General features: G+C 39.0%; 1 protein-coding gene across 5 annotated transcripts in view; it reads left to right on the top strand.

Annotated features, from left to right (window-relative positions):
• LOC144652231 (uncharacterized) overlaps nucleotides 1-26,502 on the top strand; it is a 137,853-nt gene that overhangs the window by 884 nt on the left and 110,467 nt on the right. For 4 of the 5 annotated variants that reach the window (XM_078512240.1, XM_078512244.1, XM_078512241.1 and 1 more), the window contains exons 3-14: nucleotides 369-434; nucleotides 1,552-1,617; nucleotides 2,489-3,713; nucleotides 4,253-4,333; nucleotides 4,757-5,191; nucleotides 5,526-5,654; nucleotides 6,897-7,289; nucleotides 8,368-9,084; nucleotides 10,073-11,309; nucleotides 15,612-15,682; nucleotides 17,222-18,194; nucleotides 18,441-18,532. In XM_078512240.1, coding sequence (XP_078368366.1) covers nucleotides 1,600-1,617; nucleotides 2,489-3,713; nucleotides 4,253-4,333; nucleotides 4,757-5,191; nucleotides 5,526-5,654; nucleotides 6,897-7,289; nucleotides 8,368-9,084; nucleotides 10,073-11,309; nucleotides 15,612-15,682; nucleotides 17,222-18,194; nucleotides 18,441-18,532 — 5,371 coding nt within the window. In that variant the 5' untranslated portion in view covers nucleotides 369-434; nucleotides 1,552-1,599. The remainder of the gene's footprint in view (nucleotides 1-368; nucleotides 435-1,551; nucleotides 1,618-2,488; nucleotides 3,714-4,252; nucleotides 4,334-4,756; nucleotides 5,192-5,525; nucleotides 5,655-6,896; nucleotides 7,290-8,367; nucleotides 9,085-10,072; nucleotides 11,310-15,611; nucleotides 15,683-17,221; nucleotides 18,195-18,440; nucleotides 18,533-26,502) is intronic. The other variant, XM_078512245.1, reaches the window with a different exon arrangement.

Here is a 26,502-nt window from a genome sequence, read left to right as displayed (position 1 = left end):
TAGGTAACGTTATAGAAGTTTCTAATATCGTAGCTTCGGTAGCCACCTACGCAGACGTTCTTTTGACTGGTCACGCAATCTTTCCTCCCAGATTGCGCGATGAGCAAAGAGAACGTCTGCGAAAGATGATTAGCTTAACAATAACGACAAATTTTGATGTGGAATAAATAGTGGCATAATGGCCCTGGTTTTTGGGAATAACGGAATAACGAAAGCGATGTTTTCTTTGGAATTGTCAGCGACATTGCTCTAAAATTTCTCTGGAATAATGTGATAATGCTAATCAATAACACACTTTTCAGGGTGCTCACTTTCAGGCTACTAAAAAATCTTCACATGTAGTTTGAAGTTTATTGTTTATCATTTAGTGACTCTTCGACACGCAAGGGAGCCTCCTCGAACCAGAATGTCCAGTGATGTCCTCGAAAAGAAAGGTATTGAGAGTCAATGCTTTCAAGGACTGTTTTTTTGCCCTAAAACATACTTTGCAGCTCTAGTACTTGAAGTTTGTAATTTTTACTGTATTATTGTATATTATACAAGTGGCATAACAAATTCTTACCCACGGTTTTTTATTCTTAATTATAATCGCAATTACGTTCAAAGGTCCCCCTTATTCCCTTTTGGCCGCCATCAGGTCAGCAAACACTAACCATGGAAAGACACAACAAGCTCGCTATAAAACATGTCCCATGCAAGATAAAGTGAATGCCTTCCAACTGTATAAAATGACAACTTTGCTTTGTGCCCTTTACTGCAGATCAACGGCTTGCAAAAACAAATGCACAGATCCAGTCATCATAATATTTCAGCTTAAAGGGACATGGTCAGCGTTCAGACCGCGCTGACCTGGACACTAGTTTTCACGTTTTGAAACAAGTCCACCTTAACCCGAAATCAAAAATACGCGTAGAGAACCTTCAGAAATCTGCTTCAATCTTCTCAGTTTCTCAATCTTCTAAATTTTTTCCATTAAGTGAAACACTTAGAAGATTGAAGCAGATTTCTGAAGGTTCGTTTTGAAAAAAGTCCACGGTGGACTTTTTTTTCAAAACGTGAAAACTAGTGTCCAGGTCAGCGCGGTAAGAACGCTGACCATGAGAGAGTTTGTAAATCAAAACAACCTCATAGAGTCTGCGGCGTAGCTACAATATACGCACATATGCACGTGCGTAGACTTAAACTCTAATAATAAAATTAAAAAATGAATTAAATCTTGAACTATTAAAAATTTTCGTAGTCAGTGCGGTATTAAACTGGTTGGAGACACTATTAAGGCAGGTACACACGAGGGGACCAGTCTCTGCGACTAGTCCCGAGGGTCGTCCCGAGGACCAAGTCCCTTCCCATTTTCGTCAAGAAATCTAGTCGTAGCGACCGAATGTTAGTTCCGGAGACTAGTCCCACGAATTCAAACGGGTTTGAAATCGTGGGACTGGTCGCAAGGACTAAAAACCAAAGCGATCGGTCCCGGCAACTAGTCCCCTCGTATGTGGGGCCTGAAATTATGTTAAACATGGATTGGTAATTAATTTTTTTTTATCATTTTAGTAACTGTATGACCTGCAAAGGATCAAAACAAATTCCACGCTTCCAGTGATGTCCTTGCAAACAAAGGTATTTATTGTTAACCTTTTAAAATTATGGGACACTGGACTCATGATGTTGTGGGTCAACCCATGCAATCACAAAGAATTCGCTAGATCACTTAATTCGGGTATTACAGAAAGTATTTTATTGCTACCTTCAAGTTGAAAGAGGCCTAATAAACACGTTAACTAAGGTATCAAAAAAGCGTTATAACACAGCCAGTGAATCCTTAATAGCGCAAGTACGCAACCACACTCCCGAGCTCCATAAATTGACGTGTACCATATGCAAACTTTATCACCACTAAGCAGATATGTTTTGTTCGCTTAATGGGCAAAAATAACCTATGTTGTTTTAAAAATAAGGAACGACAGAAAAGCTCTTCCCAACATTACTATCAGTGTAATTTTTCTAGCCCCACGAAGCATCAACATACGGACAGTGAAACAGAAGCCTTATCAAGAGAATTTTGGTTTAAATTGGCGATTAAAATTGATTCTTGCTTACACTTCAAGCTGCTGTGCGTCTATCGAGCTATGGACGCACTTGGTCAATTGCTGGAGAGCATTTAAAAAGCTAAAGGTGCTTTCGGGTACGCCTTTGAACAAGTCTTTTCTTGCGTTCTTCAGTCAAATTCTCCTGAGGGTCCTCGAGAAAGTAACATTTAAAACGCTTGTCTTATGCATAAAACTGTAAATGAGACGTTTGATGTTTGAACCCTTAAACACATGTTAATCAGATATTGCATGTACAGTTAAACATGGAAGGTATACTCTGATAAGAGCTCATGCGATCAGGATCTTATCTTTGTAATACAGCTATTTGAATTCTTTACGTCCATTAGGAAACGAGACCGTAACGTTGTTTGGATGTTACAAGTTTGCATGATTTATTTCAGGAATCAGAATCCTCGAGCTGTCCTCTTATGACCAGTGTAGAAGAACATCAAGAGAGTAGTGGTCCTGACACATCGTCAAGGAAATTAAGAGTTACCTTCCTGGCATCAGAATGGGGATCAAGTAAAGGAGGACTTTCCACCGTAAACAGAGAGTTAGCCATAAACGTGGCAAAAGACCCTGACGTACATGTCACTATTTTTGTCCCACAATGCAACGACGAAGACCAAAAAGCTGCTCTTAGTCACCGGATTGATCTTGTCAAGGCAAAAAGGCGACCTGGCTACGATGAGCTTGAATGGCTGAGCTTCCCACCAGATGATTTGCAAATTGACGTAGTTGTTGGTCATGGTGTGAAGCTCGGACATCAAGCACAAGTAATAAGGGAGTCTCACAATTGTAAATGGGTTCAGGTTGTTCATACAGCCCCTGAGGAACTTGGAATGTATAAGACATATTCTAATCCAGTTTCTGTTAATGAGGAAAAACATGAAACTGAAGTCGAACTTTGTGAAATGGCTGACTTTGTGGTAACAGTTGGACCCAAATTGAGTGACGCTTTTCGCTCTTATCTTCGCGGGTGTAAGAAAGATCAAATAGTCTTTGAATTTACTCCTGGACTTTTTGCTGAGTTTTCCGACGTCAAGCAGGTTGATGATGAAAGGAAAAAGTTCAAAGTCCTTGTTTTTGGGCGTGGAGATAAAGAAGATTTTGAACTGAAAGGGTTTGACATTGCAGCCAAAGCTGTTGCTATGTTAGATGGCACCCATCTTGTTTTCGTCGGTGCACCTAATGGAAAGCAAGACGAGGTAAAAAATCGTTTGCTCGAGTGTGGCATCGCTGCTCAACGCCTAACTGTACGAAGCTTTTTACAAAGCCGGGAAAGTTTAAAAAACTTGCTTTGCGAAGTCGATCTTGCATTAATGCCTTCGAGAACAGAGGCATTTGGTTTGACAGGTCTTGAAGCCTTATCAGCTGGTCTACCCATCCTTGTTAGTGGAAACTCTGGATTTGGAGAAGCTCTAAGTAAAGTGTCATTTGGTTCTTCATTTGTGGTTGATTCTGATGAAGCCGAAGTATGGGCCAAATCAATCAAGCACATCTCGGGCAAAGAAAGAAGAAAGCGACTTCAGGAGTCTAAATCGCTGCGTACGTTTTACAGGGAAGAGTATAGTTGGGAGAGGCAAACTAAATCTCTCATTGATAAGATGGTCAGCCTGGCTCATGGTATGATATTTTTTTCAGTAGAAGTTGTTTTTGTTTCATAGAAGTGCTATCCACTAACTACATCTATTTTTACTTTTTACCGCTTCTTGTCTTCTTATGAGCAATACCTTTCCAGAGCCTTTCAAATAACAGACCTTGAAGTACTCTCGTCTGTTTTTCGGCTATTGGAAAACTCTCGTAACAGAACACCTTGGTGCAGAAAGTTTGCTTGCATAATAGTTGTCTTACCACCACACAATCAATTATAGTATGATTTAAAAAATATATATATCAGTATGACAAGTTTTGTTAATTGAAGTTATTGTAACGGTGGAGTACGCAGGACCTTAAAAATCGTGAACTGACCCAAAGACAATTGTGATCCAGTCACGTTAGGTCCTTGTTTATTCGGTCCTTGTTTATTCGACTGACCAAGGTCCGGGTACCAACCTCCATTTGTCTTAAACACTTGAGGTACGAATACATGTGCAGACACAGGTGCCGGATGAAAGGAAATGTTTTTACACTTACAAGTAACCTGTCATGTTTTATTTTGTCAGATGCTTCTGCAGCTTGTCAGAGCTCGACAGGAAGAACAATACCGACGCAGGAAATAAACGTTTTGACTGACTACTCTTCAGGTACAGTACCTTCAGAGTACATGGTTCGTATAAACATCTCTTCTACTCACTTGCAGCATTTGAGGAATACTTTGACATTTTAAAGACCAATTTATTAGGAAACTGGAAATGTAGAATATTTAATTTTTATTCATGCGATAAATTAGTTAACTTAAAAATTTCTGGTACATGCATACTGCACATGTTACTTTTCGTTAAAGCGCTCTTTTGTTTATCGAAATTTTGACAGTTTCTATTATTTCTTAACTATTTCAATTAGCACTGTAACATTAGCATACCATAAATTTAAATGTCACTTGTAGAATTTACTGACAACTGAAGATGTTCGTTGAATTTAAAGCAGTTTTAGGTTCGTGCAAATAATGGATTTTCTTCCTGTATATAAATACCAGAGCAAATTTTTATGCTTTGATTTTCTTTAAGGTACTGTGCCCATGGAAATCAAAATAAACACCGTTATATTTCAAAAGATGAAAAGCAGAGATCCAATGCAACAAGAAGAAGCCAAGCGAATTATAATGTCTGAGATGACAAAACAATTTCTTAAGACAACTGCAGCACAAATTCCGTCTGAGAACATTCCTCTCTGCCTCCATTACTATTTGAAAGGAGTTCTCGACTTAATAATAAGAGAGGCAAGCGAAGGGAGTTTACGGATAATAGTCGAGTGCAGCACCTTGGAAATTCTTGAACGCCTGTGGGAAGACTACCGTTCTGGAAACCTAAATGCAGTTGCCGAGGAATGTCTTTTAACAGATGATATTAAGACGAGGTTTGATGTGGAATCCGTGATGTTGAAAACTATTATTTTGGAAGAAGACTACTTGGCTTGCAAACTGTTCCTAATGGATATTTCAAGTGAGTCGTCAATCAACAGCTTTGGGTACTGGTTATCTGAATATATTTGATATCATGATTTTAGTTCTTAAACGTTATCAGCAACTAAGAGCTCACAATTAATTCAATGTTAGGCAACTTCAATTTTAAAATTATGTTAGACACATTAAGTCATAAAACAACAAGCGCTTGTTTAACAACCAAAACCAAGTCAACGACAAATAATTTGAGTTCAACGCATTGCTATTACTGGTTATGCGTTCGAAAAAATCAGTATGAAAACAAAGGAGGTTATTGGACAAATGCAATTGCTAACATCATATAACACGTTTTCTCCCAAACTATATTTATTTAGGAGTAAATTACGACTCAACAGTAAATGATGATGAATTGTTGCCACAAAACCAGTCTCAAGCTGCTGATGAAACTCAGACCCAGACCACCGAAAAACCTGAGCCGATGACTGTCCAGCTTGCGGTAAATTGTAAGTGATAACTTTTCACAGTTAGTAAAGGATAAGAACGAATCAGTTCACGAATAAATCCGTAACGATACCGGTAAATACTGACTGCAGACTTGTTAATGCTTCAGTTTTTAAGGAAAATTGAAAGATGAGTGGAAGGAGAAAGATAGAGAGTCTTTAAAATTGTATTTGCAACAAGTTAGTAGATACTTGTCGTGTTCTGTTACTCTGAAAACCGCAAATCTGTTGGTTACTCGCTGTTATTTACTTCGCTAATAGGCCACCATCGCGTACGCACTGCCATTCTGTTCAAAGGGAAAACAAGTCGTGGTGATTTGGCTTAAAAAACACCAACATTTTGGGCATTGCCGGAAGCAATTCTTTGAGTTGTCTAGTAAAAATACACGGCATGCAAAGCATGCAGAGGCAATGAAGAAGAGAACCCAGTGCTCTTCGGTTTTATTCATAGAGAAATCGCGCATCACATCGTAACATATCTCCACATGGCCTGCCTACATAAGGCGATGTATGACGTCATTGCCTTAAAATAAGACCACTCGCTTTGTTTTCAATCGTCAACTTGGCTGCGCCTCCTTGATGCATATCGCAAGTACGTTGTAAAGTTTTTAAACACCGTGAAACAAATCATTCATCGGGTAAAACAAAGACAATAGTGAACTTTTTTTTTTGTTGTTTTGAATTCGTTGAAACGTTACACTTCGGTGACAGCATACATGACGTTTTTTAGTCCGCCATTACAGTTCGTTTCGTTCAAGAAGTTCCGATGAGCTAATAATGAAGAAAAAGGTAAGTTTGTCGCGGAATTTTTAGTTTTGCTTGTAAACATTCCCTTCGTGTGGGCTCACATAAACATTGCAGCCGAGATTGCGCAGTACGGACTTAAATTATCGGGAAAAGAAAGTAAAACGTTACAGACGAATCATAACTGAAATGAGGCAATTGCAAGACCATGTCCATTCACTTACAAAGGTAGGAAATACAAACACACCACAAAGAGATATAAACAATGGTAAAAATTAACCAGCAATGAGATATCGTTGAATTCAGAATCTGTTTCGTTAACGCAGTTCACCTTTTGTATGCGAATAGATGTCGAGCCATGAGGGGAGAAACTGTGAAACTTGGCCGGCCTTGATTTTATTAATAATAATTCACGATGACTTTAATTTGAGATCCTACAGTCAAACCTATAACAGTATTTTGCTTTTGTTTCATGTACCTAACTCATTGAAAAATTCGTAGACGGACGCAACCTAACAAACACTCAAGGAGAATGTTGGGCAGAAGAAGAAAAGGACGAAAGACCAAAACTGATGTCTGGGGACATTTTGGAGGAAAAAACAACTGATGTTGAGGAATTACCTCAGTACATTCGGCATCTGAAAATAATCCATAACTCAACACCAAGAGAAGGAAACGAGAATAGTTTAAGAATTGCAGTGGAGTGCCACAATCTGGAAAGTCTTGAACGCCTTTGGGAAGACTATCGCTCTGGTCGGCTTGATGCAATAACTGAGAAACGCCTTGTGACAGATGATATAAAGAAGAAATTTCAGGTGGAATCTGTAGATTTAACAACAACTATTCTAGAAGAAGATTACTTGGCATGCAAAGAGTTTCTCTTGAACAAGCCAAGTAAGCTGAAAATAACATTTTTTATGGTTATGAGACTAATATGTTTATACTCTATTTTACCCCAAACTACCTTGATATGATATGTTTTGAAGTAAAGCCTTCGGCGCAGGTCCCATCCGGCGGACAAGGTTTCAATCGCAAACCCAGAGTCCATCGGCTCTTCAGTCTTGGGTTCTTCGTCGCCGGGACGAACTCTGGGATAATAAAAAAGTTTGTTTCTTTTTTCAATTGGTCGCTTAAAGGACAAAAAAATGCAGTCGGAAGCCCGGAAGCAATCACTGGAAGTTGACCAAACTGATAATCCCAGAATCCAATTTTTGCTTTGGTGTGACATTTAAATATCACGTTTGGGTTGTTGGCCTAGTTTCTTTTTTTTTTCTTTCACCATTTTCATTAAATTTGAAACTACAAACTTTGTGCCTAAACACAGACCGCGATTTTAAATGGTTTTGCAACTAGTACGAAAAGAGTAATTTCCCAGATACGCCATCCTTACAAACTTCCGTCACGCCGACCGGTTTCCTTGTTTCACTTTGTGTCGCCCCTTCTAACTGGCTCTTTGCCTTTATCATCATAAAAACATCGAATATATTAAAACACAATTGATGATATCCCTCTTCATATTTATTCTCTTTTGGTGATGTTGACCTGAGACCACAGTAAATTTTATCGAACAATTGGTGAATCCGCGTTACAAAATGCAAATTAATTGTTCCTGGGGAAAATTAAATACAACATTAATCAGATAGGCAGGATAACGGCACCATCGAAGTTTTGTCTGTTTTGACAAAATTTGTCCATTCGAAGCGAACGGGTTGCGATGACTCAATCCCTTGCATTGAGTTGAGAGCCCTGAGGCATGACTAAGCTGGTATCAAGCCAATTTCAAAAAGATAATCAAAGGTTTCACTTTTCAGGCCTTCTGGTCAATGAGGAGGAAAACAGTGTAATTATTTTGTTTTCAATGGCCATCAAAAAATAATGAAAATTACAGTAGTTCAAAGGCAGAGAATGCTGTTTACAGTTGGATTCATCCAACGTAAAAGTAACACTCTCTTTCCTGTTGCAAATTCGTTAGAAAACACTGATGGCTCAACCATGGCTACCGCTTCTGAAGGAATTACGATCCTGACTACTGAGGGTACTTTGATACAATCTTCTGCCGAAACCCAGACCCAGGATACTGACAAATGTAGGACCCTTGCCTCAGAGAAAACGCAGATACAACCACCTGAGGAAACTCAGACTCGGCAAACTGACAAACGTCAAACCCTGACTACACAGGAAACTGTGATGCCATCAATTGAGGAAACTAAGACCCAAGCTGCTGCCGAAAGTGAGACTCTAACTTCAGCAGAAACCCAGGCTCGGGTTACTGACAGAAACGAGACCCTGACTACACGGGAAACTGCAATCCTATCTGCTGAGGAAACCCAGATCCAACCAGCTGACGAATGTGAGACCCTGGCTGAAGGAAGTACTTTCACTCCCTCTCTTCAGCAAACTCGGACACTGACTGTTGAAGGCATAGAGAACCAAACTATTGCAGAAACTCAGATTCCATCTTCTGAAGAAATCCACATCCAAGGCATTGACGAAAGTGCGAACTTACGTAAAGAGGAAACTCAGACTCAATCTACCAAAGAAATTTGGACTAAAGAGATGGAGACCCAGGCTACCGACCAAACTCAGATTCCAACTGCTCCCACGGAGGATACACAGATCAAATTTCCTGTGGATTCCTGGACTCAAACGGAAGGAAGAGAAAGTCAAAGTGAAACACTGATTTTGGATGGTAAAGATATTTCTTTGTTAAATGATAATGTTCATAAGGACAAATCAATTACCATTACCGCCATTATTGTCGATACCAAAATCATCTTTTGCTCTACTCTTTTAAGTACCCAAAATATCGCCAAAATATCATTTTATAAAGTTCCAAAATATTGAGGGGTGGTGAATGGTCATTCAAAAAATGCGTTTCTCGCATAATTTTAGCCAAATTTCAGGGGTATCGTCGTCTCGAATTTTTCTTTGGCGCCTTTTCGAAGTCTGAATTTCTTTTGCAAGGCTAAAAAGGTCTAGGGCTCACAGAAAAGATATCAGTCTCGCCGTCGCGCAAAGTCTCGCATTTACTATTTGACACCTCTATATTGCATTGCACTCAGAATAGACAACCATTTGGTATTATGACCAAGTAGAGTCCAATTCGGACTATTACTATACGACTGATCAACAAAATCTGACGACCGATGCTTTTGACTTTGCTGATCCTAGCAGTATGCAGTTTTTAATGTTTGTCACGTATGAACCTAATCAATGTTCCAGCTCACCACAAGTCTCTCGTAGCTTACTGATTAGAGCACCTAAGCGGTGTCTGGGAGGCCATAGGTTTGATTCCCATCGGGGACTTAGGTTTTTTCTTTGTCCCATGCTCGTGACATAACGAACATTTTATCTTTATTAAAGGAGTGTTCAGTCTCAATAAAGAACCAAATAAAGAGCGCGCATGCAGTAGACACTGTTATTACACACTGAAGCTACCCGTGCTCCAATTTGGTGAAAAAAATAGAGCGTGTTTTAAAACAACCAATCAGATTCGAATTTTGTTGTAGTAATGATTAAATGAGATAAGCGATATTTGAATGAACCCCCCTTCCGATCAATTAGTTGCCTTTCCTCGAATAACCGCCCTCTCTTGGTGAAAAATAAAATGATCACCCCGGCTCTTATAAAAGGAAATACGGTAAACAGTTGTCAATAACTGTTCTTTTCCCTTGCAGCTTTTAATCCAACTTTGGACATTGACGCTGTCGATGCCTATTCTTTTTACGAGGCTTTTAAGATCAATACCACCTTAACCTATTTAGATTTGAGCGGCAAAAACGTTGGTGATGCTGGTGCGCGTTCTCTCTCCGAGTCATTAAAAATCAACACTACTTTGACTGAGCTGGATGTCAGCAACAACGACATTGGTGATGGTGGTGCGCATTCTCTCTCCGAGGTGTTAAAGGTCAACCCCTCTTTGACTAAGCTGGATGTCAGCAAGAACGACATTCGTTGTAGTGGTGCGTGTTCTCTCTCCGAGGCGTTAAAGGTCAACACTTCTTTGACTAAGCTGGATGTCAGCAAGAACAACATTCGTTGTGGTGGTGCGCGTTCTCTCTCCGAGGCGTTAAAGTTCAACATTTCTTTGACTGTGCTGGATGTCAGCAAGAACGACATTGGTTGTGGTGGTGCGTGTTCTCTCACCGACGCGTTAAAGGTCAACCCCTCTTTGACTAAGCTGGATGTCAGCAAGAACGACATTCGTTGTAGTGGTGCGTGTTCTCTCTCCGAGGCGTTAAAGGTCAACACTTCTTTGACTAAGCTCGGTGTCAGCAAGAACGACATTGGTTATGGTGGAGCGCGTTCTCTCTCCGAGGCGCTAAAGGTCAACACTTCTTTGAGAAATCTGGATGTGAGCAAAAACTACATTGGTGATGATGGTGCGCGTTCTCTCTTTGAGGCGTTAAAAGTCAACCCTTCTTTGACGAATTTGGATGTCAGCAAGAACTACATTGGTGATGAGGGTGCGCGTTCTCTCTTCGAGGCGTTAAAAGGCAACCCTTCTTTGACGAATCTTAATGTGAGCAAGAACTACATTGGTGATGATGGTGCGCGTTCTCTCTCCGAGGTCTTAAAGGTCAACACTATTTTGACTAATCTGAATGTGATCAAGAACTACATTGGTGATGATGGGGCGCGTTCTATCTCCGAGGGGCTAAAAGGCAACCCTTCTTTGACTAATCTGGATGTAAGCAAGAACTACATTGGTGAAGATGGTGCGCGTTCTCTTTCCGAGGTCTTCAAAGTCAACACTTCTTTGACTTATCTGGATGTGAGCGAGAACTACATTGGTATTGATGGTACGCGTGCTCTCTCCGAGAGGCTAAAGGACAACCTTTCTTTTACTAACCTAGTTCTGAAAAAGAACAAAGATGCTCGGGAGGTGTGTTATCCTCTGGTACTTGAAGAAAGGTAAAGGGCAAAGCAAACTTATTTCTACCTGAATGAAGGAACTTTGTCAGAAAATAAACTGCAAACGATGCGACCTTATGGAATGATGGGAAGATCTTTTCCTTGTGATATTTAATGATCACAGCTCATTGTTGATCTCATTTAACGCTTTAGTGCATGCACGTGGTCTCAGAATGCAAATAGATATATAGCTTACACATTTCCCCGAAAGCCACTAGGTCGTATCGTTTATGGTTTAAACAAATTTCTTGACAACTATCATTCAATCATGTTTGTATGTGGATAACGAAAAGAAGCTTGTGGTGTTGTGCTTGTGAAAAAATATTTCAAGTGACCGCAACGCACTTGAAAATCCCTAAGAGTGGTGAGGAGATAACCTCCCGCTCGATAAATTTTAACATGAAAAATACCTCAGCCCTTTCAAAACCAGATTTTTTCTTGACAATTTTTTGGGGGGGCAAGTAAGGAATGGAAAACATTTTCCGTTTTCTATCGAGTCAAAGAAACGCGAGCGGAGGTTTGGTAATGCTGTAGGAACACGAGCAGCAAGCGTGAAATTGGAAAGTAGAAAATCAACTCTTGGGTAATTAATATTTAGCGTGCTCTAACCTACCCAAGAAATTGAGATGACCTGCTCTTGTCCGGTCCCGTAACCTCTGTCGGTAGAGCAACGGTGATTTAATTCAACAACCACATGCTTTATTTGAAAAGAGTTCATTTGAAGGGCTGAGTAGGCTTTTAATTGAAGTCGTTTAGAAGACGAGATACATTACTAGGGGAAGTTTCATCTTTTAAAAGCAGTAATATCGTCTGCAGCTATAAAGATAGTCTTGATTCAATTCTATTGAGTTTAAAAAGACACAAATGGTTATCAAGCAGCTCTATCGCCAGTACGATAAAGAACATCCATGCTCGACATCTCTAAGAAACAAAAAGAATTCTGATGCATGACCAGTATTGACAAAACAGTTGATGATATAAGAATAAAACACAGGAACCAGTTTCTGGTACTGACATAACCCTAAAGTTTAACTCCAGAGCTTTAAACAAATATCTCCAGAGAATCAGACATTTTTTCAAAGCCTGAAAAGTGCAGTATGTCGGGCAAATTTTCCCTATTTATAAGGGAAGAAAATGCCTCAGTCGTCAAGGAAAACATGCCTCTTTTTTGAGATTTACATTTTCCACGCTGATAGGCGTCATTAGAGATGTCGAGACTTCTTCCAAAAAACGAAGCTAGAACTGCGATGTCAGAACTCCAATGCCTGGTATTTTATGATTTTTCGAACTGTCTTAATCGAAAACAACCACTTTTCTTGAATTATTAGGCTTACGCAAGTGTTTTTAGACGAAAACAGTCTGAATACAACACATCACAAAATATCTAAACCGTATAACAAGCTAGCCTGAATTTCAGACGTCTCTCTCTAGTCGCCTGCTCCCGAGAAGATCTGCTCTTCTTGGGAGCAGGTGACCAGAGAAAGAGGTCTGAAATTCAGGTTAAAATATCTCTGAATTACCTCCCGTCACTTCAACAGACCCCTTGCGCTTCGAAATTAAAATTACAAACAACGAAGCTAAAGTTGCTAGTTGAAACGGGGCTTTACAGATCATTATAAAGTTGTCGATGAATCCCCGGCAACTATTCTCACCGGGGCCCGCGCGAACAAATACCCTAATTTCCCATTCCACGTGCCCAGTTACTTTGGCAACTGCAAGCCATGCCGCTGACTATGTACACGTATATATATAGCTTCTCAGTACACGTGTATTCTGTCTTTTCGTGAAGTGCTGGCGTACTTTTGCATCGGCTCCTCGTTTACTCTAGCGTCATCGCTGCGCCCTCCGTCTGCCCATTACACAAGTCCTGGTTCTCTTATCCTGGAGTTTTGGCTACTACTCGTCTGACTCGTTTATACGTTCAACATGTTTATCCTCACTTCGCCGCTGCTTCTCTATTTCAAGCGTGCCAACTGCAAATACACCACCCGCTAGCGCTCTAGCTATTCCTACAGGGAAGAGTCCGAGGTCTGTTATCTGGGTCTTCGCTCGCATGTTAGTCTTCCGTTCCTCGACCAGGTTTAGTTTGTTATACGGTTTTAGCCTATTCTACTTATTTTGCATTGTGTTGTTTGCGGTGTTTGTGAAGCGGCTACCTTCGCGTCCCGAGTTATGGTGTATTTGTCTCATTCGCGGCCCTTCCCTCGCTTTTTCGTTTTTTTCCCTTTACCTGTTTTCTGTATTTTTAGCTGGGTTCTACTTATCCGATCTGGTTTTATTGTCTGTTTGTTTGTTTTTTAGGTTTTATTCATTACTCGGTTTTTTCTCCCTATATTTCGTTTCATGGCCTTTAGTTTTCGTCGCGTTGTCTCACGCCACGTGTTTTCATTCATCCCCCCTTAGTGTTTTCTTTGGTATTTGTTCTACATATTTTTATTTATCGGTATTTTTGCATGGTATTTCAGTATTTAGTTTATTTCTGGCGTGGTTTCTCGTATTTTATATTTCATTGCTTGTTGTTTACCTCTTCAACTAGTTTGTCACACCTTTTTGGTTGCGTTGCGATCTCACCTTTTGTTCTACTTTCCTATTGTCCCTTCGTTAGCTGTCGGTATTGTTTGTCTTTTCTTGTGTTATTGTTTAATTACATTATTTAGGGAACAGACAAAATAAAAAGCGTAAAACGGGAAGAGGAGGAATAAGGAGAAGCTTAAACATGGGAGAAATGTACAAAAAAGAAAAAAAATGGAAATTAAGAGATGGAAAAGAAGAAGTTAAAAAAGGAAAAAGAAAAGAGATGAAGAGTTAAAAAAAATGAGAAAAAGAAGAAGTCAGAAAAAGAAAAGGAGAGAAGAAAAGAAAAAAGAAAAGAGATGAAAAGATAAAAAAGATACGAGAAAGAAGAAGTAAGAAAAAGAAAAGAGGAAAAGGAAAAAAATAAAAAAAATAAAAAAAAAAGAAAAGAGATGAAGAGATAAAAATAAGAGAAAGAAGAAGTAAGAAAAAGAAATGAGAAGGTAAAAAAAAAAAAAAAAAAAAAAAGTAGAAAAGAAATGAAGAGATCAACAAAAAGACTCAAGTTCTCAACTCAAGATGAGTTACAAGAAAAGAGAACTAAAAAAGAGGAAAAATGAACTGGAAAAATACAAAAAGATCACTTCTTATCGTTGTATCTGGAGGCGAGATTAACCGCCGCGTCGGCTTGTCCCGAAAGGGGTTATCTTAAACCTTGCACTCTGTCCTAGACGGGGTATTTCCGGGCTCGCCGTGTGGTTGGTTTTTCCCCTTCCAAGTCGTTATATGTTATCTTTTAGACACCGTTTATATACTATTTTCGTGGTCCTGGTTGACTCCGGGGAGCTCACTTCGGTTTTGATCTCGAGGTTGCGGTATTTTTCGAGCTTTAATCTTTTGGTAGCTTATATTGCGTTTGGTAGGGGGAAAACCCCGCATGGCGGGCCCCAGCACTCAGTTAGAAATGCCCATTTGCTTGCTTTTTTGTTGCTGTTTCCTTTAGTTTCGTTTTAGTGACATATTTTGCTATGTTTTTCTAGTGTCTTGCCGTTATTATGTTATTGTAAATGCTTACACGCTTTCTGAGTTTTGGGAGGAAGACTCTTGTTTTCTTTCAAGTTTAAGAAAATGTACCGAGAAATCACCCACTTAACAAAGAAGGCAAAAAGAAAGAGAGCATCGGAACGAGGTTGGCTGTTCTTAGCTTGGGGCTTACGTGAGCGGGTACCGTAGGAGTCGCCTCGTTCCCATAACTTAACTATAACCGGGGTGATTGAGAGTAAGGGCTCCGGTGGGAATTGTTTACTATTCTCACCGGGGCCCGCGCGAACAAATACCCTAATTTCCCATTCCACGTGCCCAGTTACTTTGGCAACTGCAAGCCATGCCGCTGACTATGTACACGTATATATATAGCTTCTCAGTACACGTGTATTCTGTCTTTTCGTGAAGTGCTGGAGGACTGAAGCATTGGCGACCCACCCACCTCCCCGCAGCGATGACCTCTGTACTTGCCGTATTGGAGCTCTCGCTCTCTCTCACCTTCGGAGTCGCCTCGTTCCCATAACTTAACTATAACCGGGGTGATTGAGAGTAAGGGCTCCGGTGGGAATTGTTTACAACACCAGTTAAACATTTTTAGACAATCTTAAACACTAGCCTATTGTTCTAAAAATGAAACACTGAACTTATCCAAAGAGAGATCAAAACAAAGATGGTTTATTAATTATGGCGAAAACAATTTTCATTTAAAACAGAATGCTATATTTTTTTCCACCTATTCTTTAGAGCGACACGGGGACAAAGGAAGCCGAAACAAAGAGAAATTACTGACATGGCTGCTGGTAAAATGAAGGATGGTAAGTCAGTTTTAATTTGCCATGTCGATTAATGGCCCAAGCTCGCTAGCGCGCCATAAATCGACAGGAAAAACGAGGTTAATAAGATATTTATTATATCTCTCACTCTGGAGAGAAGAAAACATTTCAAGTCACTCGCGGGGCAAGTAGCTACATTTGAATGAAGCGCGTCGAAAGCAAACAGACGGCGATTTTTTTATTGGCTTTAGAAAACAGTTTGCAGTTGGCTCGTACGGCCCGCAAAATTAACCAATCACTGCGCGCGTACTATCTGAGAGATATAATAATATAATATGAGATATAATGATATAATAATATAAATGGGTTTCAACTTTTCCTTTCCTCTTGGGTTTGACGCCTTTATAAGCTGGTTTGAGCGCTTTCTCTGTCAACGCTTGAGTTTTATGCATGTCACATTTTCCTGGACCAGATGCCTTCGGAAGGTCATTCATTAGTATTGCATCCTAACTGCGCATAATTATACGCGTAATTGGCGGGCGCACAGTTTGAGCTTTTTATTTACGGCTTGGCTCGCGAGACAGATAAATCGTCGTTTTCTCGTACACGAGTACGGTGAGTTTTTTCTCTCAATTCTAGTGTAGCAATCACCTTATTTCTTTACGGAACAATATGTTTTCACTCATTACCCGCTCTGTATTAAAAGTGCCCCGTCCTTAAATACTTTTAAAAGTATGTTAAATAAGCATTTTTATTTGTAAATTTTATTTTTTAGAGTTTAGTTTTATTTAGGATTAGTTTTAATGCTTTTAAAAGATTTTTATATCTTTAAAGTGGCCCAAACCTTTTTATTTACGTAATGGTTTTTGAGTCGCGCCTTTTGACAGGTAATAGTTCACCGATTTCTTCGCATTTTTGCGTCCTGAATGAAAAATGTTCGAATTTAAAGAAAATGACATTCGTTTTTCAGTCGGAGTAAAATCTCTTGAGATATAAACATATTTTTAAAAACCCGACGACAGATTTCTCCTAAACTTTTGCAAATATCCCTCAGAGCTCTCATGTTGTTTTGTATCTGCAATTTTAATTCATGACAATATCATTTAAGATGCGTTTATTGTTCATCGTGGTGTAAGATAGGAAAGATGAACGTTTATTGGATTTTCAGACTCAAAACTCGTTAAATGACTCCGCAAGACAGCGAGTGGCGTTTATTCTTGTGTAGTTGCTCATTGGAGATCTTGTTGGACCAATAGACTTTACATCGTGAGTCGCGTTCGTTTTTTTACTCCTCAACAGGTGGTATGTTATAAGATACAAACTTTTTTGAATAGCGTTTCTCGTTTTTCAATGAGAAGAGAGTTGAAAATACAACGAGTAAATTTAAGGCCGCTAGACACTTCTTGAGCATTTGATATCTTTTTTGGAGTGTAAAAACGGAATTACTAAAATAAATTTAGTAATTAAGACTTCATCACAGTTATGCTTTGTTCTTAAAAAAATTTGATGAACAAGCCGGATTTATTTCTCAAATTGGATTGTTCTCAAATATTTTGCATTCTTTTTTGGTTTTCTTCACAGCTAAAAAGTCATTTAATCCACCTTTGGATACTGAGGCTCTTAAGATCAATACAACCTTAACCTATTTAGATTTAAGAGGCAAACAAATTGATGAAAATGGTGCGCGTTCTCTCTCCGAAGTACTAAAAGTCAACGCTACCCTGACTTATCTGGATGTCAGCGAAAATAACATTGATTGCTGCCGTGGTGCAACGTTTATCTTCGACGCTCTAAAACACAACACCACTTTGACTAATTTGAATGTGAGTAAGAACAACATTGGTAATCTTGGTGCGGATTCCCTCTCCAGCGCTCTAAAACACAACGCCACTTTGACTAATCTGGATGTGAGTAAGAACAACATTGGTTCAGGTGGTGCGTATTCTCTCTCCAGCGCTCTAAAACAAAATGCCACTTTGAATAATCTGGATGTGAGTAAGAACAACATTGGTGCAGGTGGTGCGTATTCTCTCTCCAGCGCTCTAAAACAAAATGCCACTTTGAATAATCTGGATGTGAGTAAGAACAACATTGGTTCAGGTGGTGCGTATTCTCTCTCCAGCGCTCTAAAACAAAATGCCACTTTGAATAATCTGGATGTGAGTAAGAACAACATTGGTTCAGGTGGTGCGTATTCTCTCTCCAGCGCTCTAAAACAAAACGCTACTTTGACTAATCTGAATGTGAGTCAGAACAACATTGGTCCAAGTGGTGCGTATTTCCTCTCCAGCGCTCTAGAACACAACGCCACGTTGACTAATCTGGATATGAGTAAGAACAACATTGGTCCAAGTGGTGCGGATTCTCTCTCCAGCGCTCTAAAACACAACGCTACTTTGACTATTCTGAATGTAAGTAATAACAACATTGGTAAGCAAGGCGCAGATGATCTCTCCAAGATTCTACAACACAACACAACGCTGACTGTTCTGGATGTGAGCGAGAACAACGCTGATTTGGAAGCACGTTCCATCTCTGAGATTTTTAAAACAAGGTAAACGTAGAGCTCAAATTTATTTGTACTTAGTATGTATGTTTTAAGCTAGAAGCTTGCTAGACAGTGTATGTGAAACAAATATTTCAAATGAACACAAAATAAATTGAAATCCCAAATGACAAAAGGCCAATTGGCTATTAACATGGCATTGTTCATGAGCGTACCTCCCTTAAAATTATGATAAATAAAGCTAAATATATAAAGATACAAAGATCTCAACCATTTTTCTCACCAATTCCTTAGAACGACGTCGAGACTCAATAAACCTGGAAAAAAAGAAATTACTGACGTGGATGCTAGTTCAAGTTTAATGAAAGATAAATGGGGAAGACTCGGTAAGTCAGTTTGAAGTAATAAGATTTTAATTTGAAATTCCTGCTTTTATATGGCAATTTCGTAAGGACGACCCTTCACAAAGGATACGAAAAATAGAAGATTGATTCACGTGCATGAGGCACGATAGCAGAGGGGAGTAAGGATGAAAAAGTGAGCTCCGACATCCATTTTACTTTGATGTATTTATCGCCGGCCGGCAGACGAAACCAGGCTTAAACACAAGAAAACAAAAACATTCTTGTGCTTTGTAATGCTTTGTAATACCTAGGGAGGGCAGAATACGAAGAATGAATTATGCTAGGAAAATTTTTTTAATTTCGTGAAATAACTGTAAACCAGCCGTAAAGCTAAGCTTATTTCACGTTTATAAAGTATCTTATCTTATCTTATCTTATCTTACGGTATCACCGATATGTAAGTACAAAGTACTACTGTTCCCTTAAGAAACTTTGTTAATAATACTCCTTAGACTGTTTTAAAATAATCAACGTCAAGGAGATATTAAAATTACGTAATATCTTACATAAACAGGTGTTGGAAAAACAGTTATTATCATCATCATCATCATCATCATTGTCATCATCATCATCATCATCATCATCATCATCATTATTACTATTATTATTGTTATAATTATTATTATTATTATTATTATTATTATTATTATTATATATTACTACACTAGCACCCATTTGATATTATGTCATAGGTTAAAAGTTATGAAATATGTTAATGTACTTGTAGCCTTCTGATTGGCTCATTGTTTGCGGGTTATTAACCCATTACTCGTTCTTGACAAAGCATATAAAACGGATGCGTGCTTAGCCATTATCTCGTAGCTCTTATTAAGGTGGCCCGCGGGTATTTATGAGGCTGACAGTTCCCTTTTTTAAGCGCGCTTTAAAACGGGAAAACGTGAAGCGATTGCTTAGATTTTTGAGAATCTGAAAGAATAATGCTTATATTATATAAAATGATAAATTTGATGGCGATCAAACGCGATTTGTTTAAGTTATGAGCGATTTTCGGAAGCCTTGGTTTCTAATAAAATGCGGTTATTTTGAAAATGCCACGGTGAATTTTTCTGTAATTACCCCAAAACGCTGCCAAACAGTTGAAGTTTACTCACAACAACTTACAGGAAAATCCACTCCGTAGATTTCCTGAACGAGCGACATCTTTATTTTGCCTTTAAAAACTGTTGTGTTATGCGTCTGGCTTGACCGTCGCATATATGTGATATTTACACTAACCCAGTACCAGCCAGTTTTGAGTCTGATGTCACCTTAATCTTGTGTGTAAAAGTTAAAAAGATCGTGTATATACATCAAATGTTAGCAGTCAATAAAGATGGATGGTTTTCAGTCGAATTTTTGAAAATATCAAACAAATGACGTTATTTCAAATTGCAAAAAATTTGTCGCTTTGTTTTTCATTTTTTTAAAGCTGCAGCTAGAACAGGATATTGCAAAGGTTTGTGCCGAGTTTCAGCGTATTTCGTTCATACGGTTTGAAGAATTTCGGTCGCAAAGTCGGGTACATTTGCTTTCCAAGTTCTAATCGCTTTGTAAACCTCGCATTTCGAATGAAATTATTCTGTTGTTGTTTGAAGAGAGGTGTTACTTCCAAATTCCGCACGATCTTCTACCGTCAGGGAATACATATGCAGGAACGGTATTTGTCATTTTAGTAGTAACTATTTCAGGCTGTGTTATTTCCAAGTGGCAGAAGATCGTGCGGAATTTGAAAGCAGCACCTCTCTTCGAAAACAACAGTATAATTTCATTCGAAATGCGGGGTTTACAAAGCGATCAAATCTTGGAAAGTAAATGTACCTGACTTTGCGACCGAAATTCTTCAAACCGTATGATAGGAACACGCTGAAACTCGGCACAAACCTTTGCAATATCCTGTTCTAGCTGCAGCTTTAAAAAAATGAAAAACAAATCGACAAATTTTTTGCAATTTGAAATAACGTCATTTGTTTGATATTTTCAAAAATTCGACTGAAAACCATCCATCTTTATTGACTGCTAACAATTGATGTATAAACACGATCTTTTTAACTTTTACACACAAGATTAAGGTGACATCAGATTCAAAACTGGCTGGTACTGGGTTAGTGTAAGTATCACATATATGCGACGGTCAAGACAGACGCATAACACAACAGTTTTTAAAGGCAAAATAAAGATGTCGCTCGTTCAGGAAATCTACGGAGTGGATTTCCCTCTAAGTTGTTGTGAGTAAACTTCAACTGTTTGGCAGTGTTTTGGGGTAATTACAGAAAAATTCACCGTGGCATTTTCAAAATAATCGCATTTTATTAAAAATGAAGGCTTCCGAAAATCGCTCATAACTTTAACAAATCGCGTTTGATCGCCATAAAATTTATCATTTTATATAATATAAGTATTATTCTTTCAGATTCTCAAAAATCTAAGCAATCGCTTCACGTTTTCCCGTTCTAAAACGCGCTTAAAAAGGGCACTGTCGGCCTCATAAATACCCGCGGGCCACCTTAACCGAGCAAGAGGTCTGTATGGGAAAATCTTGACCGAGGTCGTAAGTACAGACGGAACGCAGTGAGGTCTGTACTCACGACCGAATTTCTCTAGTCTCTGTAGTCTTTCAATTTCTCTAGTCTCTTTCGTTGACTGACAGAATATTGCAACAGGCATTTTAGTCGCTTCTAGTCGTGTCGAGTGTGTTTCTTCTTCTGGCCTTGCAAATACAGTTGAATCCCAATAACTCGAACCTCCCGCTAACTCAAACCTTTTTCGATACCCCTTCAGGTCACTTTCTTACTAATTTTGCGCTCGATAACTCGAACCCCCAATAATTCGCAATTTCGTCTCTAGGTGGTGTTTTGTCTGTTTGACTGAACTGAACTTGAATTTGCCAAAACTTGCTAGTTCCCTTGACGTTTTTCTCGCAAGCTTTTTAGCCCTTCCATTTAGTATTTTAAGCGGAAACAAGTCAATTTTTTGTTGTTTTTCTAGTTATTTGCAGTTAATTCTTTCACACCAAATGTAAATCCGTCAGCAGTGCATCAGTTCAGGTTATTGACATAAGTTTGCTGGTTTGACGAATTTGACGAAATTTTGTCAAATTCGTCAATTTCTTCGTTGCGTGCATTTCTGGACATAAGTGGGCTTGTCCAGTCTAGATGCCGGTCTCTTGAGGTGGGGAAATCTAGACCGCGGTCAATAACAGTTTTAGCCAATCAAATTCGTGAATTCGGTAGTTGCCAGTCATTGTGAGAGACAGCCATATATTTATATATTTCATTTTTACCTCATGGTAATGAGGTTTAGTTGCCATTCCCGAAGTCACGTGTTTCACTCAATCGAACACTCGTTCACTCGATCACTCCATTCTGATATTAAACCACAAATAATTTATGCATTAAACAGTAAACGTGCTGACAGAAAGGTTCTTTAAAACGCCATTCAGCACATGTCAATCAAAAACAAATAATTCTCCAACCTCGTTCCCAGGGTCTCTCTCTTCCAGGGGTCGAGGTTGATCATTCACAAAACAAATTGAAAGAGGATCAGCTACACTTATCCTCTGGTGATAAAAGAGAATAGAATTCGCTCTACGAAGCCTCAGAGCATAAGCTATCAATGACCCATTTACGTAAGAAAACATTCAAAGGCAAATGAAGTGAGATTGTGACATTACTGATAGCAGCTATAAGCTACATGCAGTTACGCTTGTCATGTGACAAGTAACAGGACATTTAGTAAACACGACATTCATGCAGCACGTTTTTGTTTCGGGCACGTCATCTCGTGTCACGTCATCCGTTTTTCATCTTTTTGAGTCGAGCAGAAACACGAAGTGCTCAGTTGGGCGCATCTTTCTTTCAAATTTTATCCGCTGCTCAAAAATAACGCTATCTACGTGCTGACAGAAAAGTAAACATAGTCACAAAATAAATTTACTTAATGCGAAAAAGGATCAAAGGTTACACTTAAATATTTTGGTGGTAAAAAAATAGAATTCGCGCCACGAACCCTGAGAGCACGAACCATCAATGACGCAACTCCCATGAAAAAAAAACATTCAAAGGCCAATGAAGTGAGATTGCATTACATTATTGGACGTTTATTTGGAAAAAAATGCAAAGGTCGGCACTTCACCGAATTACCATGAGGTTGCTCAAAGAGCCTTTCATTACCGAACGTTAATGAGGTATTAAAATGACTATCCACTGCACTCACTCTCAATCACTCACTCCATTCTGATATCAAACCGCAATTATTTCATGCATTAACGGTAAACGTGCTGACAGAAAGGTCCTTTAAAACGCATTCAGCACATGTCAATCAGAAACAACATATTCTCCAACCTCATTCCCAGGGTCTCTCTTCCAGGGAACGAGGTTGATTATTTACAAAAGAAAGGGGATCAAAGGTTATTACACTCTATTCTGGTAGTAAAAAAAATCCCACTTCTAAGCCTGAGAGCACAAGCTATTAATGACCCATTCACGCAACTCCCATAAAAAAAGAAAACATTCAAAGAGGCAAATAAAGTGAAATTGTGACTTACTGATAACAGGTATGAGGTAAATGCAGCTTCGCTTGCCATATGACGTGATTTAATAAACGTTTCAGCTCACTGGAAAAACACGAGTTTAAGACAGCACGTTTTTGTTTCGCGTCACGTCATCTCGTGTCACGTCATCCATTTTTTTTTGCATTCGATGTGAACTATTTACACAGTGGAGGCTACTATCCAATCAGTAGAACGCTCGTAACCACAAAGTAAATACGTTTGACCGAAGGCAATTAATTTCGTAAAAACATGTTCAAATATCGGAAAGATAATCCTCAGCATGACCAAAAAATAGTGAGATTCCTTGCAAATACAAATATAGGTGGATTTACGTACGTAAAACGTGCGTAAAAAAGATACGTAGGCAAATTTCCACTGTCGCGTAAAAAGTAATAAAAAGCGTTTCTTTTTTTACGTGCGTTGAATGTACGTAAATGCTCGCCATCCTGAATTATCAAGTTGGTGAATAGAGTGTGTTATTGGCGGCCATACTGGAGGAGTGAAACAATAAATTGTTTTCCTTTGGGAAAAAAAATCATTAAAATTTTTATGCAAATATCTTGTTGTTTGACTCTTCCAATATGGCTGCCATGAAAACACTTTGTACCACACGCTAGTAAAAGAAATGCGTGAATATGACCAAGAGGCATTTTATAAATAATTCCGAAAGACACCATCTACCATCAAGTAAAAAAAGATTTGAGGCGACCTTCCCGGATTGTCGGTTCAAAGCCTACGTCACCTGACGCCAGGCGTTTTTCTTTCACTACTGCGTTCGTATAATTTGGTTCTGTAGTCAGTTCTATAGATTATTGCTGGAAATGCTCGGACTTTCTCGATGAGAAGTGCTTCTACATCTGAAAATCGACGGGGATTAAAAAAAAAATGGTTTTTCACATGGTAAGTGGTGTCATGTGACATAATCCAAAGGTATGATTGTGTAAATCGCTGTGTAAATGGCTTCTTTGTGACATAGGAGAGTAACTTCCTTTTATCTTCAGTTAACGAAAAAATGTCAGAGGAAGCTACTTCTGTAACTACTTCGCCTAGCGGGAACTGTCGTCTAAAAATACTCCCTACGGCATTCTATTTAACAATTAGACGGCAAACTCGAGGTTTCTATCGTCTGTTAGTTGGCGAGGGGCGAAGCCCCCCGCCAAGTCGATAGAAACCAAGAGCGAGCCCTCTAATTGTTTTATCATAACGCCGTCTATCGATCGATAGGAGGCACTTGCGTAGCTAATCAGATCGAGCGCTTTGCAAATAGACAGCCGCTGGTTTATGCTAATGCCTATTATTAAAAACTAGCCATGGTATATTGCAATTCCTGAGTTTCGATTGGTTTACAGGCCATGGTAGTTGAGCTCATATACCATGGACCACAAATATGGTAGGTGAACGCAACAGCGAGAAAAGCTGGGAAGTTCAAATATTGCAATTCCTTAGGTGTTTTTAATAAAACAGTGGCCAATTCCCTCCATGGCACACGCCTGCAGGGAATCACGGTAGTTGTATTCATCGTTTCTAAGTCTCGTGCATGGTTTGATGAATACAACTACCATGATTCCCTGCAGGTGCGCGCCATAGAGGGAATCGGGCTTTATTCCACTCGCGTTTGTCATTCCACTTTATTTTTTTCGAGAACAGACCACCCCTCAAAAAATCGCCGCAGTGGCATGACAAAAGTTGTGATTTTAGTTAAACTTTAGCAGCGTATATCTCTAGATTTATTCAAGCAACAGTCGCAATTTTACATCAACATACATACTAGAACAAATCTTGTCTGTATATCGCTCACGATCTGCATGCAAACTAAGAAGGCAGGCTTCGCGTCGCAAAACTAGGCATTTTGAAATTCCAGTTTCTTTAAGGGTTCGGGAAGATACAAATATAAAACTGACTGCAAGTTAGCTTTAGAATTTATTTCTCTCGGAAATAAATTCGGATAGATTTAAGAATATATTTGTAAATAGGCTAATTTTTTAATATAACATCTAGTTTTCCTATCTTTCTGTATATTTTTCATATATTTAATGTAACTTAAGATATGTATTTTTATCTTGAGAAGAATAAAGGTTATTATTATTTTTTTTTTACCATACATAGGAAAATGTGTTGAAGTTGAAACAGCGAATTTTTTTTTTTCTCGTTGTGGGTGCGCCGCACTGGAAAGGGAGAATGTATTCTTGATTTTTGCCTGCTGTATCCGTTACAGTATCTTCATAAACCGTCCGACTACTCGCTCTCTTGTTACACTGCTCCTCATTGTATTAGCTCGTAGAATCAAAGTCTCTTCGAGATACCGACTTTTTTGCATGAAGTATGAGTCGAAGGTTTATCCTGTGCATTGTTCTTCGAACTTATCATTACAGTTGCTTTGTAGTTTAGTTTAACAATTTCCTATCTTCGCGGAGGAAATGCAGCCATATAATTTTGTCAAAAATGGCTCGTCCGCGCCGGGTATTTATACACATATTTCTCAACATTACACAAATAAACAGTGCAAATTTCACCGAGATCTGACAATTCTATACTTTAAAATTGCAAGGACCTTTCGAGGCAGTCGATTACGGCAGCGAAATTAGCAAATGAAACAGCAAAATATGCGTTCGACGCTTTGTTTTTGCGACGCCATATTTGAATTGTTATAGGTAGACCGCTGTTCAATGTGTTCAAGGCCGTATCGTTACGATTGCTCCACGAAAAAGCACGAAAAAATACGGATATTTCCGACTACTGTCGGAGAAAACATTGCGCATATAATTGCGACGTAAACAAATCGATACACTCAAGCTGCGTTTTGTCTAGGCTCTGCGAGGGTCGGATATCAAGACAGCTTCTTCGTGGGCTTAAGAAGGATTAAACAAAAGCCATATATACAGTGAATGCTTTCGAATTATATTTGAAGATGAAATACGAAAGAATTTTGCTGTCTTTGACTGAAATTCCACTCGAACTGCGTAGATACGATCGCATATTGTAAGGCCGATTCATGCAACATTGCTGTCAACGCGAGGTCACGTCCCTAACGACCTAGGCTGATGACGAAATAGCGACCAAATTTGGCCTAATTTTTAACCGCTCCTAAGCTAAAAGAAGCCCCCATCTCTTGCATTTGTTTTAACTTCAATAATATCTTTGAAAAGAGCGAGTTTTTTGGTATGGTTTATTTTTGACGTTTGTAATTTTTAAACGATGTAAGTGCTAGTGATTATTTATTCGTGTTTTAGCGTTACTTACGCAATCCATTGTTTGTGCGACGCTTTTTATAGATCGCCTTTCAGACACACGTGCGTTGAGATAAGAAAGCTGACATGTCACTTTTAAAATTGTTATATAACGTTTGTAAATGTGACAAGTCACGTTTTTTCCACGAGATCGCAAGTGATCACCCACAGCGGAA

The sequence above is a fragment of the Oculina patagonica genome, chromosome 4 (assembly GCF_052425735.1).
Source record: "Oculina patagonica isolate OP01 chromosome 4, crgOcupat, whole genome shotgun sequence".
Taxonomy (NCBI): Eukaryota; Metazoa; Cnidaria; class Anthozoa; order Scleractinia; family Oculinidae; genus Oculina; species Oculina patagonica.
This window is presented reverse-complemented; position numbering and strand designations above follow the sequence as displayed.